The sequence below is a fragment of the Podarcis raffonei genome, chromosome 6, assembly GCF_027172205.1.
Source record: "Podarcis raffonei isolate rPodRaf1 chromosome 6, rPodRaf1.pri, whole genome shotgun sequence".
NCBI classification, from domain to species: Eukaryota; Metazoa; Chordata; class Lepidosauria; order Squamata; family Lacertidae; genus Podarcis; species Podarcis raffonei.
This window is the reverse complement of record NC_070607.1, coordinates 89,560,861-89,577,281: the sequence shown is the minus strand read 5'-3', so window position 1 is coordinate 89,577,281 and position 16,421 is coordinate 89,560,861. Positions and strand designations below refer to the sequence as shown.

At 46.2% G+C, this 16,421-nt stretch overlaps 1 protein-coding gene across 3 annotated transcripts in view; it reads left to right on the top strand.

The window, feature by feature from the left end:
• The window catches only part of LAMA5 (laminin subunit alpha 5), a 207,160-nt gene extending 191,355 nt beyond the window's left edge, over window positions 1–15,805 (top strand). For all 3 annotated transcript variants that reach the window (XM_053394450.1, XM_053394447.1, XM_053394448.1), the window contains exons 70-80: window positions 652–782; window positions 917–1,084; window positions 3,386–3,518; window positions 5,045–5,184; window positions 6,068–6,257; window positions 8,318–8,470; window positions 10,556–10,715; window positions 10,870–11,000; window positions 12,054–12,144; window positions 13,106–13,225; window positions 13,800–15,805. In XM_053394450.1, coding sequence (XP_053250425.1) covers window positions 652–782; window positions 917–1,084; window positions 3,386–3,518; window positions 5,045–5,184; window positions 6,068–6,257; window positions 8,318–8,470; window positions 10,556–10,715; window positions 10,870–11,000; window positions 12,054–12,144; window positions 13,106–13,225; window positions 13,800–13,957 — 1,575 coding nt within the window. In that variant the 3' untranslated portion in view covers window positions 13,958–15,805. The remainder of the gene's footprint in view (window positions 1–651; window positions 783–916; window positions 1,085–3,385; window positions 3,519–5,044; window positions 5,185–6,067; window positions 6,258–8,317; window positions 8,471–10,555; window positions 10,716–10,869; window positions 11,001–12,053; window positions 12,145–13,105; window positions 13,226–13,799) is intronic.
• Window positions 15,806–16,421: the final 616 nt, after the last annotated feature.

Genomic DNA, 16,421 nt, shown 5'->3' with positions numbered 1-16,421 from the left:
AAGAAAAGGAGGAGCAAAAAACTACTTCAGCTAAGGAAAAGACACTACACTAAGGCAAACAAGAGGGAAGGGAGTTGAAAGGAAACAGCTGATCGGTGGGATCGGAAGAGAGATATGGGAGGGGGGAGGTAAAAGCCCATGGATCCTCAGGATTTTTACATTGGGTCACCCCAAATTCACCATCAGATCACATAGCATGTCCATGACTACAGCCTGCACACACAAAATCACGCATCCACTGTTTCCTGGGCCTGCAATGGTGCAAAAATGTGGTTACAAAGAATGGATCCACATGGATACTCAAAAATGTGGTTACAAAGAATGGATCCACATGGATACTCAGGATTTTTGCATTGGGTAACCCCAAATTCAGCATCAGATCACATGTCTGTGGCAATAGCATGAACCACAATAATACATCCAATGTTTCATTCAGAATACTTTTTTTCTTGTTTTCCTCCTCTAAAAACTAGGTGCATCTTATAGAGCGAAAAATACAGTAATTTCTGCCCTTTGTGTTCTGTATGCTCTTGAACGGAAAGCACGTTGCTGCACCTGGAACTTCATTTTACCCTTGATTTGGTGAAATTGCTCATGAGTTTGCTGAGGGTCTGTGATGCACACAAGTTATTCTCCTCTTTGTCTTTCTAGGAGGGTACCTGCCAGGTTTCCTTGCAGAATGGCAGAGTGGCCGTTAACGTCCTCTCTACAGAGCTCACCACCAAGAACGCATATGCAGATGACACAAGCCACTATGTCGCTATCTACAGTGACTCCGCAGGGTATACCTTTCAGAGCCACCCTTTTCTACTGCATGTTGGTTCACGGCATCCCACCCGCCTTCCCCAGCACAGGGGAGGAGGGACTGGCACAAATGAATCATGTCTCCTTGAAACAAATTGTGTTTCCATTCCAGAGTCCGGCTTTACGTTGACGATCAGCTTCAGGGAACCCAACCAGGGCTTGATCGCCACAGGAGGCAGAAGCGGCAAGATGAGCTGGCCGTCTTTCAGCTAGGAGGCATGCCTGAAGCTGGCGAAATCGGCAACCTCACAGGGTGCATTGGGAACGTCTTTGTCAGGAGGTGAGTCTTGTGTTCCTCTCATACACAGGAAGAGTGGTTCCCCAGGAGGAGTAATTAGCAGTCATGGTGTGGGAAGTGGGGCTCCACCGACTGCACTGACATCTTGCAATAAAGGGTTGGGCAGGAAGCACGGTGGCAAGGATGGGAACGCATCTGCACCCATGGCCGTCAAGGGAGAAAATGTGGGTTTGCATTCTCTCGAGGCTTCTGGATAACCTGAAGGAAACAGCAAACGTGGGAAAGAGGCTAGGGAACAAGGTGAGAGAGGCATGGCCAGGAACTAATTAATCTGCCCTCATTAAATCCCTGCGAAGATTGAAAAGAGCAGTCTGAGTGAAGAAACTGCCTGCAAAGAATGAATACAGTGGTACCTCGGGTTAAGTACTTAATTCTTTCTGGAGGTCCGTTCTTAACCTGAAACTGTTCTTAACCTGAAGCACCACTTTAGCTAATGGGGGCCTCCTGCTGCTGCTGCGCCGCCGGAGCACAATTTCTGTTCTCATCCTGAAGCAAAGTTCTTAACCTGAAGCACTATCTCTGGGTTAGCGGAGTCTGTAACCTGAAGCGTATGTAACCCAAGGTACCACTGTAATGTGGTCTCTTGGAAACAATTAAAATTCTCTGTTACCTAAGTGGGCTGGGGAGGGTTACTTTGGGCAAAAGCAATAGATTGAGACTATATAAAGACAAAAGATTCAGCAACCAGAAGATATGACAATGCAAGTTCCCCACCACAGTTTGATTGCGTAATCGTAGGGAGGAAAGGTGACGGCCATGAGCCAATTGAGACAGGGTATCCAAAGTCCACATCATATTTGGGTTCAAGTGCCAATGAAGTTCTGTTTGAAACCGAGGTGCAGGAAGCTGTTCTTAGAAGAGCAAACAGCTGTTTATTAGGTTACCAGTGGGACAGTGCCAGTTGGAAAGGGGGCTTTTGCCTCCCCAGAACTAATGAATGACGAAATGCACGTTCTTGTTGGCAGCTGGCAAATAAATGAGGTGCATAGCTATGCATCAGCGCACCTCTAGAACTCTTTCCCCTCTCAGATCCAGGTAGGTAGCCGTGTCAAAATAAATAATAAAATAAATGCAGTCAAAATAAATAAAAAAATTAAAAATGTCCAGTAGCACCTTAGAGATCAACTTAGTTGGTCTCTAAGGTGCTACTGGACAATTAAAAAAAATTATTTATTCTACCTCAGACCCTGAGGGATAAATATGTCTGCTGTTAATGAGTATAGCAAGTTTACATCAAGCGTAAGCCAAAGTTTGCTTCCTCTGTGCACTTATCTAAGATTCCCCTGTTGCACACCAACCTGTGGAAGAACGCCAAAGGAGTCAGGGAGTTCCGCCGCATTGCAGAACTTAATTAACTTCATTAATGGCAAATGCCTGCCCTCTTGTTCACTTTGCAGTGCCACCAGTAGCATCCAACCATAGCTGGCTAGTCCAAGGATTTGCTTAGCGTTGCTATCCAGGCATCCTAAAGTGCACCTCTGTGTTACACTACTGACTCTATAATCAATTTTCAGTGCAATCATTCCATTTTGAATTCACACATCTTGAGGGCTTTGAATTTCAGCTGGAAGCTGGAATAAAGCATCACCTTCTTTGAAAGCAACAATATTGATAGTTGTTTGGACTAAATAGCCATGACAAGTTGGGTTTTCTTGTTGGTTACAATTCTTCAGATGAGGACTGATGCCACAGCTGTACTTGGGTGTTGCCTGCTGATTTCACCATTCATCCACATTGAAGGTTCCATACTTTAGCATGCACCTGCTTAGGAATTGCTGCACTTCATCATGTGGGAATTGGCAGCAGTGCAACACACACACACACACGGCTCTGATGGGATAAAACTCCTTGCTCCAAGACATGAGCCTTGTTCTCCCTCATGTGGCCTAACTGTGCAAATACACAGATCCTGGATCCTCTACACAGGTTGTGTTGCTGTTGTCAAAAGTAAAATTAAATATAACATTTGGGGTTCAGGAAGAGTCTGGAATGAGAACGAAGATGCAGACCTAAGATGATGCCAGGCAGGAACAGAGCAGGCGCAGTCTACAGTGTCCTTCTTGAAGATCAGCTGCAGGCGGATACAATATTGTGGGTTAATGAAATAAGTGGGATTTGGTTGTTGTCCATACATGACAAGGACAATTAATCAACGAGGATCTGAGAGTTGCTTTGCTTCCGGGATGGGCTAATATAGTCAGAAAGGCGCCTCTGCCAGCTTCTTGCCATCTGGCTGTGGTCCTGGCTGAACAGCTGCTGAGCTCCTTTCCCTTTCTGCAATAGGAAGTCAGACCCACAGATGGTCGTGGACCTGCAGCAGAGCACCAAGAACGTCAACGTGACCATGAACTGCCCCAGGGATCGGCAGCCCCAGCAGATGAGGGCATCGGAGAAGAAGGGCAAGTGGAAACCGAAGGTGACGGAAATCTTTGTAGCTGCCTTTTCCGTTCCGTTTGGCTTTATCTACAGATGCAGTAGCTGTTAACTATAGGGACAGGGACAAGAGGTCCAGGCTGCAGCCTGTGCTGCATTTTGTTCTGAAATATTTAGAAGCACACAGGGAAATGTCCAGTGGTGCAGTGGTTAAGAGCGGTAGTCTCGTAATCTGGTGAACCAGGTTCGCTTCCCTGCTCCTCCACATGCAGCTGCTGGGTGACCTTGGGCCAGTCACGCTTCTCTGAAATCTCTCAGCCCCACTCACCTCACAGAGTGTTTGTTGTGGGGGAGGAAGGGAAAGGAGAATGTTAGCCCCTTTGAGACTCCTTCTGGTAGTGATAAAGCAGGATATCAAATCTAAACTCTCTTCTTCTTCCCCACTGCCTGTTAGGCTCATTGTGCAAGCAATGACTCCTGTGTATGGATTTCCCTTATTTTGGTTTCACAAAAGTGCATCCGTTCTACCCACAGAAGAAGTCAATACGGGAATGTGTTGCTTGGGAATGTGTTGCTTGGGAAGATAGCTTCTTTCCAGCTGCCCTCCCCTCTCTGGCAAGCATGCACTGAGTTCACACATGAGAGCCCCTGGACAACCCTTGGCTCAGGGTGAGGGATTCAAGAGAGCAGCACCGAACTTAGTGAAACACCTACAAGAATTTCAGAAACAGCTTACAGTATAAGCACCCGCCAATGCATTCAAAAGTTCATGTGTGGGCATAATTGCGTGTGCTACCTCTATCACTGGGACGCGGGTGGCGTGTGGGTTAAACCACAGAGCCTAGGACTTGCCGATCAGAAGGTCGACTGTTCGAATCCCCGTGACAGGGTGAGCTCCCGTTGCTCGGTCCCTGCTCCTGCCAACCTAGCAGTTCGAAAGCACGTCAGAGTGCAAGTAGATAAATAGGTACCGCTCCGGCGGCAAGGTAAACAGCGTTTCCGTGCACTGCTCTGGTTCGCCAGAAGCGGCTTAGTCATGCTGGCCACATGACCCGGAAGCTGTACGCCGGCTCCCTCGGCCCATAGAGCGAGATGAGCGCCGCAACCCCAGAGGCGGTCATGACTGGACTTAATGGTCAGGGGTCCCTTTACCTTTACCTCTACCACTGCTTGCACACACACAAACATGCTTGCCTCAAACACCTTATGCCTGTATGCATCCTTTTGAATGCACTAAGTGAGCTATTTTTGTAGAAAAAGAAAATGGCAATGGTGCTCACCTGAGAGGTGCCGGAACTGAGTTCCGGCGAGTTCCAGCTGAATAAAAAGCTCTGCATTTAACTTTGTCTCCTCTGCAATGCCACCCATTTTTTAGGGGGGGGGGCAGTATTGTGCATCGTAGCCATTCATGTCACCTGCTACTTGTAAGATTAGGATTAATTTTCTCCTTGAGTTTTGAAGCCAGGTGAGAGTCTTAAGGAGCAAGCCTCATGTCTTCTTGCTTTTCAGCCCATTGAAGCTAAGGTGGTTTTCTTTATGGAGAATGATTTCTGAATTATTTCCCCGCAGGTGCCAAGCAAGACTATGCTGAGAGATATGAGTTGCCATTTACCCAAACACCCCCAAGCCTTTAAGAATGCCTTCCAGTTTGGTGCGTCCCCAGGGAGCCGCTTGGAATTTGACGACATTCCAGCAACATTCCACCAAAGGTAAGGGGGGGAAAGCAAGCAGTCTTTCTGTTCCCTTCCTATTTGAGAAGTGCTACCCTACTTTTAGGGACGCGGGTGGCGCTGTGGGTTAAACCACAGAGCCTAGGACTTGCTGATCAGAAGGTCTGCGGTTCGAATCCCCACAATGGGGTGAGCTCCCGTTGCTCGGTCCCTGCTCCTGCCAACCTAGCAGTTCGAAAGCACGTCAAAGTGCAAGTAGATAAATAGGTACCGCTCCGGCGGGAAGGTAAACGGCGTTTCCCTGCACTGCTCTGGTTCACCAGAAGCGGTTTAGTCATGCTGGCCACATGACCTGGAAGCTGTATGCCAGCTCCCTCAGCCAATAAAGCGAGATAAGGGCCGCAACCCCAGAGTCGGTCACGACTGGACCTAATGGTCAGGGGTCCCTTTACCTTTTTACCCTACATTCCAACATAAAAACAGAAAACTGAAACACCTGAGAAATGTGTCTGGCTTTATGGATCCTGTCATCGCATGGACTCTGGATTAGGATCCCCTGACTCAAAACCACTTTTGTGTCGGGCTGCAGTGGGTTCTGTGAGATACTAAAACATGAGAAGGCATGTGTGTGTGTGTGTATTTCTGGTCGCAAGTGATCTTACAACCTGAAAAGCTATTAACACTTTGCAAAGACTGCAGCCAAGATGGCAACAAATCCCCTTTTCTTGTTAAGAAATCATTGGAATGACCTGGAGCTTACTGAAGGCAGGTGTTCTTAAGAGTTGCCTCCTTCTCCAGAGTGTCATAAAGAAACCGTATGGATCCCCAGAGGACACTTCCTGAAATGAGAGTTGAGAAGGCGAGGCAGCAGCTGCGGGCAGAATGTGCTCATTAATGGCATCCAACCCTTCTCTTTCTGCAGGTTTCACTTCTCCATGGAGGTCAGACTGAACTCATCCAATGGCCTCCTCTTTTACATGGCCAATGAATCTGTGGGCTCCTTCTTCTCCCTCTTTGTCTCCAGCGGCCGCTTTGTGCTCTTGGCAGATATCAGCGGAAGGAAACTGAGAGTCAGGAGCAAAGAAAAGTACCATGATGGAAGGTGGCACACAGTAAGGAGGGGGAGACTGGGATGGGGACACTGCTTTGCCTGGGTCAGGGGCTGCCATTTTGAATGTACTTTCCACGTGTATGAAAGTATACCAGATTATCCTTGCTATCCCTATCCCACAGTTGCCTACTTTTTCATTGGACTAAGCATCAGTCAGCTAATATGGTAGGGATCATTTGACCATGAAGAGCGTAAAACAAGGAGGCATTATGTATTGCATGAGGGACGCGGGTGGCGCTGTGGTTTAAACCACTGCACTGCTTGGACTTGCTGATCAGAAGGTTGGCGGTTCGAGGCTCTGTGACGGGGTGAGCTCCCATTATTCGGGCCCAGCTCCTGCCAACCTAGTAGATAACTAGGTAACACTCCGGTGGGAAGGTAAATGGCGTTTCCGTGCACTGCTCTGGCTTTGCCAGAAGCGGCTTAGTCTTGCTGGCCACATGACCTGGAAAAACTGTCTGTGGAAGCGGACAAACACCGTCTCCCTCGGCCTGTAAAGCGAGATGAGCACCGCAACCCCAGAGTCGTTCGCAACTGGACTTAACTGTCAGGGGTACCTTTACCTTTATGTATTGCATGCATGCATTGGGTAGACAGTCTGATGGATTCAGCACACCCCTCGGAGTGCATTTACTCCCTTCATGAACATTTGAATAAGGCTTTTAGAAACATGAAATGTAAAAGTTAGTGACTTAAGGGTGGCATTTGATGCCAGTCCTACTCAGAGTAGACCCATTGAAATTAAAGAACACAGCCAATGAATTTCAGTGGGGAAACTCTGAGTAAAAGTTGGGATACGGCCCTTACTTGTTTAGATTGGTTTCATTCCAGAAAAACCGTCCCAATAGAACTTTGTGAATTTCCACAAATTGACATTTCCACAAATATAATGAGTCAAAAATGCACAGTCCTTTGTCTGAGGAAACAATGGTTGCCAATCTCCTGGTGAGAGCCACATCCTCTAATCCTGGCGGACTTGGCTGGGGGCTATGCTTTTAGCTTGAGAATGATGCTGTGCAACTGGGATTGCTGAGGAGTTTAGGGCCACTTTGCAAATGAGATTCTTCCCCTGGTGGAAATCTAAAAATACACGAACGGTTGGGGCGGTGAACCCACATACTTAGGCAACAAGTATGCCAACAGCTGCATTCATAAGAGTGTCAGAACTGGCTGCAGCTCCCTGGTAAGTGAATAGTGCCAACCGCCTGTGTGGAAGAGCCTTATCTGACTGTAGAATAGAAATCTCATGAAGCCTTATTTAAGCCAGGTGAAAGAGTAGATGTAAAGCTGGAAGAGGAAATACAAGAGGACAGCCAAATTAGACATGAACCAAGGGCCATCTCTTAAACTATAGCAATAAAAGCTTAGTTACAGGTAGGTAGCCGTGTTGGTCTGCCATAGTCGAAACAAAATAAAAAAATTCCTTCCAGTAGCACCTTAGAGACCAACTAAGTTTGTTATTGGTATGAGCTTTTGTGTGCGTATCTGAAGAAGTGTGCATGCACACAAAAGCTCATACCAATAACAAACTTAGTTGGTCTCTAAGGTGCTACTGGAAGGATTTTTTTATTTTGTTTCAATAAAAGCTTGCTAGTAAATATAAATCAGTGTAGCCCCAGTTGAATGAAGTGCTGAATGGACTCAGACCTTAGACAATCAATATTTATTTTTCTCTGTGCTTGGGACTTGCAGATTAACCTGGCAGAAACTCGTCGTTTCTTGGCCTCCATTTCCCCTCTGTAAAAAAGGCGATTGCAGTAAAAGGTTTGTTGTAGGACTGCACACGCTTAGTGCAGATACCTAAAGTGACCTTGCCAAGATCGTATCACGTTAAATCAAAGATGGCCTTTCAGATTTTGTCCCGATTCCAACTCAAGTCAGCCCCAACCAGCATGGCCAATGGCCAGAGATGAAGGTTGGTTGCAGTCCATCTGCACTTGAGGGGCCACGGGATTAAACCCCCCCCCCCCGGCATTAAAGTAAACAAGCTCTTGAGTGTCATAGACTGGTAAAAGTGCCAAGAACCAAGCAGCTCTGATGTGCGCCTCTTGCAATTGTCAGGTCTTCTACAGCAGAGACAGAAGCAGAGTCCAGCTCATCATCAATGGACTGAGAGCCCAGGAGAAGTCCCTGCCTGTCGCTGGAGACTTCTGGATCCCTGGTCCTTTTTACGTTGGAGGGGCCCCTGTGGAGAAAGCCAAGGCGCATATACCAGTAAGTGTTAAGTTGTGGGTGAACATGTCTGACGACACAGCGATTCTTCAAACAGCTTTTGTTTATTCACAGGCCAGAACAGAACTGAACTGAAGGGTTCAGCCAGCCTGCTTATATAGAGCTCCAGTACAATGTAACTGTAACAGTTTTCTAAAACTATCCAATCACTTCGATCCCTTATTTGCATAACTATCTACACTATCCCCCTGCTGGCCCAGGGTGAGAACTTCAGTACATAACAGTAAGGATCCTAGGAAGCCACCTCATAGAAGGTCAAACTGTTTGCCCATTTATTGTCTATCCTGGAAGCAGCTCCCCAGCATCTTGGGGACAGATTGTCTACATGCAAAGCAAGTACTGTGCCTCTGACCTTGATCCTTTCCCCATTCAACACCTGGAGGATTTGTAGAAAGTACAGTGGTACCTCAAGTTACAAACTCCTCAGGTTACAAACGCTTCAGGTTACAAACTCTGCTAACCTGGAAGAGTTACCTCGAGTTGAGAACTTTGCCCCAGGATGAGAACGGAAATTGTGTGCCGGCAGCACAGCAGCAGCAAGAGGCCCTATTAGCGAAAGCATGCTTCTAGTTAAGAACAGTTTCAGGTTAAGAACGGACCTCCGGGACAAATTAAGTTCATAACTAGAGGTACCACTGTATTTGTAGATAGTATTATGCGTGGTACATACCACTGAGGATGGGTCTGGAGGATATATTCTGAAAACACCCCCTCCGAGGACACATTTTCCAAAACAAATTCCCTGGGATGTTAAGAGAGAGAGACATCATATACACTAGTCCCCTCTGCAAGTACCGCATGGCAACCTTGGTGCCATTGGTCAGGAGGGACACCGTTGTTTCTGCCACCACTCTATAGATCAGCACCTTTCAGAAAACGAGGGCTGTATGTCTGGGGGCCCTTGTGAGGACCCAGGGAGCAGTTTGTCCCCTGCCCACAAGCTGCCTAAGAGCCAGCTGACACTATAGGCAAACTGAAAAATCCCACACAGGTGATGGGGCAGTGGGCCAAGGCATGTACCACCCATAATACAGGCCATAAGGTGGTATGCTCAGTCCTCACAGTCCTCCCTGCTAAAGCAGGAGGGTAGCACGATTGTTAGAATTCAGACTATTCCCTGAATCACAAAGATGGGTGTAAGTGTAAGTGGGAGGACACATGCCCACTGTCCCTCCCACCCGCTTCCAGTTTGTTGTGTCTGCAAACTGGTCCTTTGGTGTCACCGGTAACAGTTATGTAAACATGCAGAGGAGTTCCAGGGTTACATCTTGCACCAGTGACTAAAAGCCATCAGCATCTACAAGTGGCTTCTTTTTCTGTCCAAGGGCTGAATCTCCTGGTAGCAAACCTTCTAGGGGCTGCATGCCCTTTAAAGGCAAAGCCAGAAGCAAAAGTGGGCAAAGAAGTGGGTGTGGCTCTGTACTTTTGTACAAGTGGCATCCTTCCACCCACAAAAGGCAGAACTTCCTACATAAGGACACCCCCCCCCTTTCCATCCTCTGTCCAGTAAACCAAGAAGCATTATCACAATTCTGAGACACAATCCAGGCAGGAGAAAACAGCCAAGGATGGCCTAGGGCGGGGCCAGTGAGGAGGTGCGGCCTAGGAAGAGTCCCAAGAGCCAGATATAACAGTCTGGAGGGCCACATTCAGCCCCCAGGTCTGAGGCTTCCCATCTTCTCCAAAACAAAAATATATACAGTGGTACCTCGGGTTACATATGCTTCAGGTTACAGACTCCGCTAACCCAGAAATAGTGCTTCAGGTTAAGAACTTTGCTTCAGGATAAGAACAGAAATTGTGCTCCGGTGACATGGTAGCAGCAGGAGGCTCCATTAGCTAAAGTGGTGCTTCAGGTTAAGAACAGTTTCAGGTTAAGTACGGACCTCCAGAACGAATTAAGTACTTAACCCGAGGTACCACTGTATATACAGTCTTGTTGGGAATACAAAGTCGCTGAGCACTAAGAATGAAAGCCTGCCTTTTGGGCGGCCATTGGCTGGTATGCTAAGTATTCATGTGTTTGGATGCCGGCATTTTCTTCAAAAGATCTTTTTCCTTCTTCAGGATGCTTCCGCTACCAGCTTTAAGGGGTGCATCCGGCACTTGAAACTAGACAGGAAGCCTCTGGTCTCACCGTCCCGCCTCTTTGGTGTGACCCCTTGTTACGAGGGTCCTTTGGAAAGTGGCACCTTTTTCTCTGCTGATGGAGGATACGTGGCTCTAGGTACTGTATGCATCATCTTTCCTGAGCTTTCTGTACCCTGCTGGACTCGCCCACATGTTCCTCCTAGTTTTGCCAGTACATCCTCTTCTTTCCTAAGGCATAAAGGCCCATGCGTTCTCTGTTGCTCTGACAGCTCTTTCTTTTCATCCCCCAGACAGGTCCGTAGCGATTGGGCAGGACTTTGAGTTGATGCTGGAAATTCGCCCCCGGAGTGTGTCTGGCTTGGTATTTCACATTGGCACAAGACAAACGAACTACCTCAGGCTGTATACAGACAAGGAAAAGGTAACGTGACCAGACAGCAAGATTTATGCAAGCACTTCGTATACACTGGAAGTAATAACTTGTATGGTCTCTAAAGGGAGCCAGAAGAGAAAATTTAAAAATCACACCTGCTTGGCTGATCCTTTTGTACACACAAAGTACAAAAATGTACTGTTAGTCAGAAAGCAAAAAGTAATGTCTTATTGGCCTGGAGTTGGGGTTAGGGCAGACAGACATTGGAGATTTGGTAAAGATAAAGCAACAGGAACTATAAACCTTGAGGAGAAATTGAGACTGCTGGATCAGCCATAACCTTTTGCAAACAAACATTAAGCTTTCCTATGTCACACAGCTAGGAACCTTGAAAAGCAAAAGTTGAAATTCTCAGGAAGCTGAAGACCTGCTTCGTGAAATCAGAAAGGCGGGGTACATATGCTTAATATGCACCTGTTGTTCCATGTGCAGAACTGGGGAAAAACGCAGCCGCAACAGCCCATAATCCTGGTTCTAGGAGCCCAAGGCTGTTTTGCATCTCTCTATTTTGCATGGGAAAAGCTCTTGCTTATCACAAACATGTGTATTGCTACAAATGTTATCAAGAGGGAAGCTGGCTGTACATGCAGAATTCCGTGAGTTAAATTTGGGGCTGTTGTTTTGCAAACTCATGAATTTGCTTCAGTTACTTCAGAATTTGCTTCAGAATTTGCATTTGCCACCTATAAGGACATGACAACATCACGAGTGGAACTGTGCAGTTCATTGATCTGATCCAGTAGATATCAAGGAATCAGCAGCTCATACATCCCTATATTCTGGGCTGCACACTTGGGCATGCATTCAAGGCACCTATACAGCCTGGTACTCGCCTCCAGCTGTGCTTCTGGGAGCAGATCAGCAATGACAAAAAAACTCCCTGCTTTTCAAGATTATCACTTGCCAGTCTTCTCACTGGGGAATCTCTGTTCCCAGAAAGAAAGTCACCACTTCAGCTGAACCACGTTTGAAGTATGTTCAGGACTGTCTTCCCCTTCCCATCCTGATGGAAATTCTCTTAATCTTCTCTTTCTGGATTAGGTCACTGTGATTGCAAACACTGGTGCTGGGGAATTTGCCACCTCGGTGACCCAACCTTCACTCTGCGATGGGCAGTGGCATACACTAGCAGGTGAGCTGTTTTCCAGTTGTGTGATCTTTTCCTGCTGTGCTCTTTTTTTGGGGGGGGGATTAATTGCTTTGAGAACATCACAGCCCAAGCAGCATTCCTCAAAATCCAAGCCGTTCTCTCTCTGTTGTTCTGCTCAAACCAAAGTCAGTATTTTGTATCTCACCAAACATTTCCTAGGAATTTGCCTTAACACGGACCCAGATTATTAGTCCAGCAAACTCAGTATTGTCTGCACGGACTGACGGTGCCTCTGCAGGGTTTCAGGCAGGAATATTTCCCAGTTCTGCCTGGAGACACCAGAGATTAAAAGTGGCCTCATCTGCATGCAAAGGATGCGCTTTATCACTGAGTCAAATCCCTTCATAACTGGTTGACTGGTCGAATGTGTATGTATGAGAGCTAGAGAGAAGGATGGAAATATCCATGCATGTGCCTCCAACACAACCCATTTCCTTCTTTGATGCTGATTAGACTTCATGTGGATCATTAGCACTGGCTACATCTAAGCAGAATGCAAAGTACAGTGGTACCTCAGTTTACGAACTCAATCCGTTCCGGAAGTCTGTTCTTAAACCGAAACCGTTCTTAAACTGAGGTGGGCTTTCCCTAACAAGGCCTCCCGCCACCGGTGCCCTTCCACCGTTCGGATTCTGTTCTTAGACCGAGGTAAAGTTCACAAACCGGGACACTATTTCCACTTTTTCGGAGTTTGTAAACAGAATCGTTTGTAAACAGTGCTGTTCTTAAACCCAGGTACCACTGTACACTTCTGGAACAATCCTTCCAGCTGCATGCGCAACTGTTACATGCCCATATGCTAGTCCAAATTGACACGCCTCGTTCATTTTAAGTTGTGCTAGACACTGAACCAACCCTTCATGCATTGAGGGCTTCATGCATTGAGGGAGGTGAGGTTTCTCAGCATGTCTAGCTGACTTAGTTCCACCCCTCTCTTTGCAAGTAATCAAAAGCAGCAACGTGATTCAGTTAGATGTGGACACGGAGGGAAATTACACCGTGGGACCCAACCAAGCCCATGCTGCAGCCATCAAAGAAAACGTCTACCTCGGTGGAATGCCAGGTGAGTAGCTCAAGCACGGATATTTGGGAGGACCCTGCTTACAAAACCATTGCAGTTAATTTACTTAATGCCCCCATAGCTCGGCTTGTTCTTCTTGCATTTATGTCCCAGGCTTGAGGTGGTCCATCTCTAGCCTCGCACAATGAATTTCAAACTATTCCCAGGGAATCGCCACATTTGTTTGCCTGCTGAAGAACATTATGCACATGTCACAGAATCTCTTTGCATTTTGGAGTGTTCCAATGTTCAGCTTGTCCAATGGAATGCTTGCCTTCCAAAAGGTGCTCAGTTTATGCAGTACAAAATTTAAACAAGCTCCTTCAGTGTCATAGGGAAAATCTGTGCCACAAATTCTTCTTATATGTGGCACTAGCAAAACCCATCTGTTCTGCTGTGCTGTGTTATGTGCTTCCTATGTTTTTTTGTTTTGTACTTAGTGGAGTGCACTTCCCTGTTGATTAGACAAGTTAACCAATGGTCCTTAGTCACAATTAGCTTAAAGTGAAACTGAAGCCTAATGACCTCCGACTGCCTAGAGTTGTAGTAAAAAATTACTTTGCTCTTCCTTCTACAGAACTCGAGGACACTGGCCTCCCTTTGGCACCTGTGGCTCATCTCCCCTCCTACATTGGCTGCATGAAGAACTTGGTGATCAACCGGAACCAAATTAACCTAAGAGAAGCTGGGACTGTACAGGGAGCGGTAGGGCTCACAGAGTGCCCACTTATGTAAAAACTATTTGTACGTGTTAAGTCAGTACTGCAGAAAGCCACACGACCCTTCAGGAAGCCAGCAGAGTCCCTCAAGCTTGGGCACATACAGCATTCCTTGCCGCCTGGGGATACAGTCCATGTTCAGCACCAACAGCAGGTGTGTTGAGAGGGCAAGGAGGCCTCATCCATTTTTATTTGTAATTGATGCTTTCCTGCCTTTACACATTGTCCACAGTAATGTTTTTGAAGAGGGCAAGGGCCTATGGTGTATTTATAATAGTACTGTTGAAGCATAAGGTGTTCCCTCTCTTCTCCCCGCACCTGGTAAGATTCTAATCAGGATGAATCTGTCAATGTAGTTTGTGAACAACTGCTTCAGCCAGCTGAAAGGCTCAAGGGACAGGAAAAAAATTATTTAAGCACGTCTAAATATGAAAACATTATTGCTGCCATCATCCAAATTGTATTTCATCATTTCCAAGCAGCTGGCGGCGTGAGAACCAGTTGGTCGGGGGCCAGTATTTATTTACTGAAATAATGAAACACTGTGCAAGATGCAGGTCTTGGAGCTTCAAAGCCATTTTGCATTGTGCTTGTCTAGTCTCTACCAACCAGGCACTCGTCGTTTCAGAAAAACAGTATTTCATGTTTTTGGTGCTAAGTTAATGAGCAGAATTAAATCCACTGATTATGACGTGGGCAGATAACCTTTAATGTATAAGAAAAGGATGCATCAATTACCGTATTTTTCGCTCCATAAGATACACCTGACCATAAGACGCACCTAGTTTTTAGAGGAGGAAAACAAGAAAAAAAATATTCTGAACGAAACAGTGGGTGTATGGTTTTTGTGGTTCATGCTGTGGTCACAGACATGCTATGTGATCTGATGGTGAATTTGGGGTGACCCAATGCAAAAATCCTGAGGATCCATGCTCTTTTACCTCCCCCATCCCAGGCAGCCTCCTTTATCGCTAGCGTCCCTTCTCTCTCTCCTGATTGCTTGCCAATCAGCTGCTCAGCGGCTTCATTTCAACACCCCCTTCTGTCTTTTTTTTGGGGGGGGGGAGCACGATCTGCTTTTCACCCCTGGGCAATTTGGCTTCAGGGATGACGCATTCGCTCCAAAAGACGCACAGACATTTCCCCTTACTTTTTAGGAGGAAAAAAGTGCATCTTACGGAACGGAAAATACGGTAAATGTGCCCATGTTGCCTCTCCAACCATGTTATATACCATCTTGTCAGGTTGATTGTGCAAGCAGTACAGCCCTATTTCCACGTGAGGTAGGAAGTTTAATATGTCCCTAGTAAACTGTCTGCTTATTGCCCTGCAAGAAGGCAGCAGAAGACTAAGCTGCCAGCTGACTCTTGTACCACTGTGCTCAAAATTCAGTTCTTGTATGGGTTTGTCATTTGTTCTTTACTCAAGAGTAGACCCATTGAAATTGAGAAGCCCATGTCCATTAACACCAACAGGTTTACTCTTGAATAGGACTGGTATTGCATACTACCCAGTGTTTCCCAACTCCCCTGGCGCATTAACTTCACAGTAACACCCTCCCCCTGCCCCCCAAAAAGTATATGGTGCACTTAGAGATTGCCTTATATATATTTGTGTGTATATACATTGTTCATCACCTGGGTCAAGATACTGCTTTGAAAAGGACTTTATAACTTATCAGTATATTGGCTGTTTTAATGCTGGGGTACATATTGTAAAATGGGTTTTAACAATTATTGGTTTCACTTTCAACCACTGTAAGTATCTGTTTTTAAGCTGTACTTTTAAGGGATAATCTCTGTAAATCACTGGTACATACTTTTAATTCAAATAAAATTTTATGATCTATAATTCATACAAACGATATGGAGTAGTGCTGAATTTGTTAAGATGCTCTGCCTGGGCCTCGATAGCTGCCAATAAACCAACAATCACTTTATATTAAACTCGTCTTTGCAATCGTTTCATGCGCTATAGGGACCTCAGACGTTCCTGCAGGTTTTGGTTGTGAAGTTTAGAGGTCTAGATGCCTGCCAAACGCAGAGTTCTCTTTACAGTTCAGGTATGGCACTTTCCAAAAGCTCTCCACCACAATTCCTGTCACTATTTTTATGTATCTCACAAAAACAGGCACAGCTGTCAAATGCAGTGACATTTGGGTAAGTCAGGATGCTAGGCAAAGGGAGGTTTCCCAGCTTCCTGCCCAGAGTGGCTGAGGCAACGCAGTCAGATGGACAAGGGAACAAATAGTAAAAGTATTATTATTATTACTTCAACATGCAAGGGTAGCTAATAGAGAAGCAAGGCTATGAAGGGCAAGCCAGTTAAGAACAGGGAAAGGGAACCCTTGTTTCTATTGAGGTCCAGTCCCTAGAACAGAGCTTTCCAAACTTTTCATGTTGGTGACATACTTTTTAGACATGCATCATTTCGTGGCACAATTTTACTAGCAAACTGGAGGTTAAACTAACCTCTTTCCA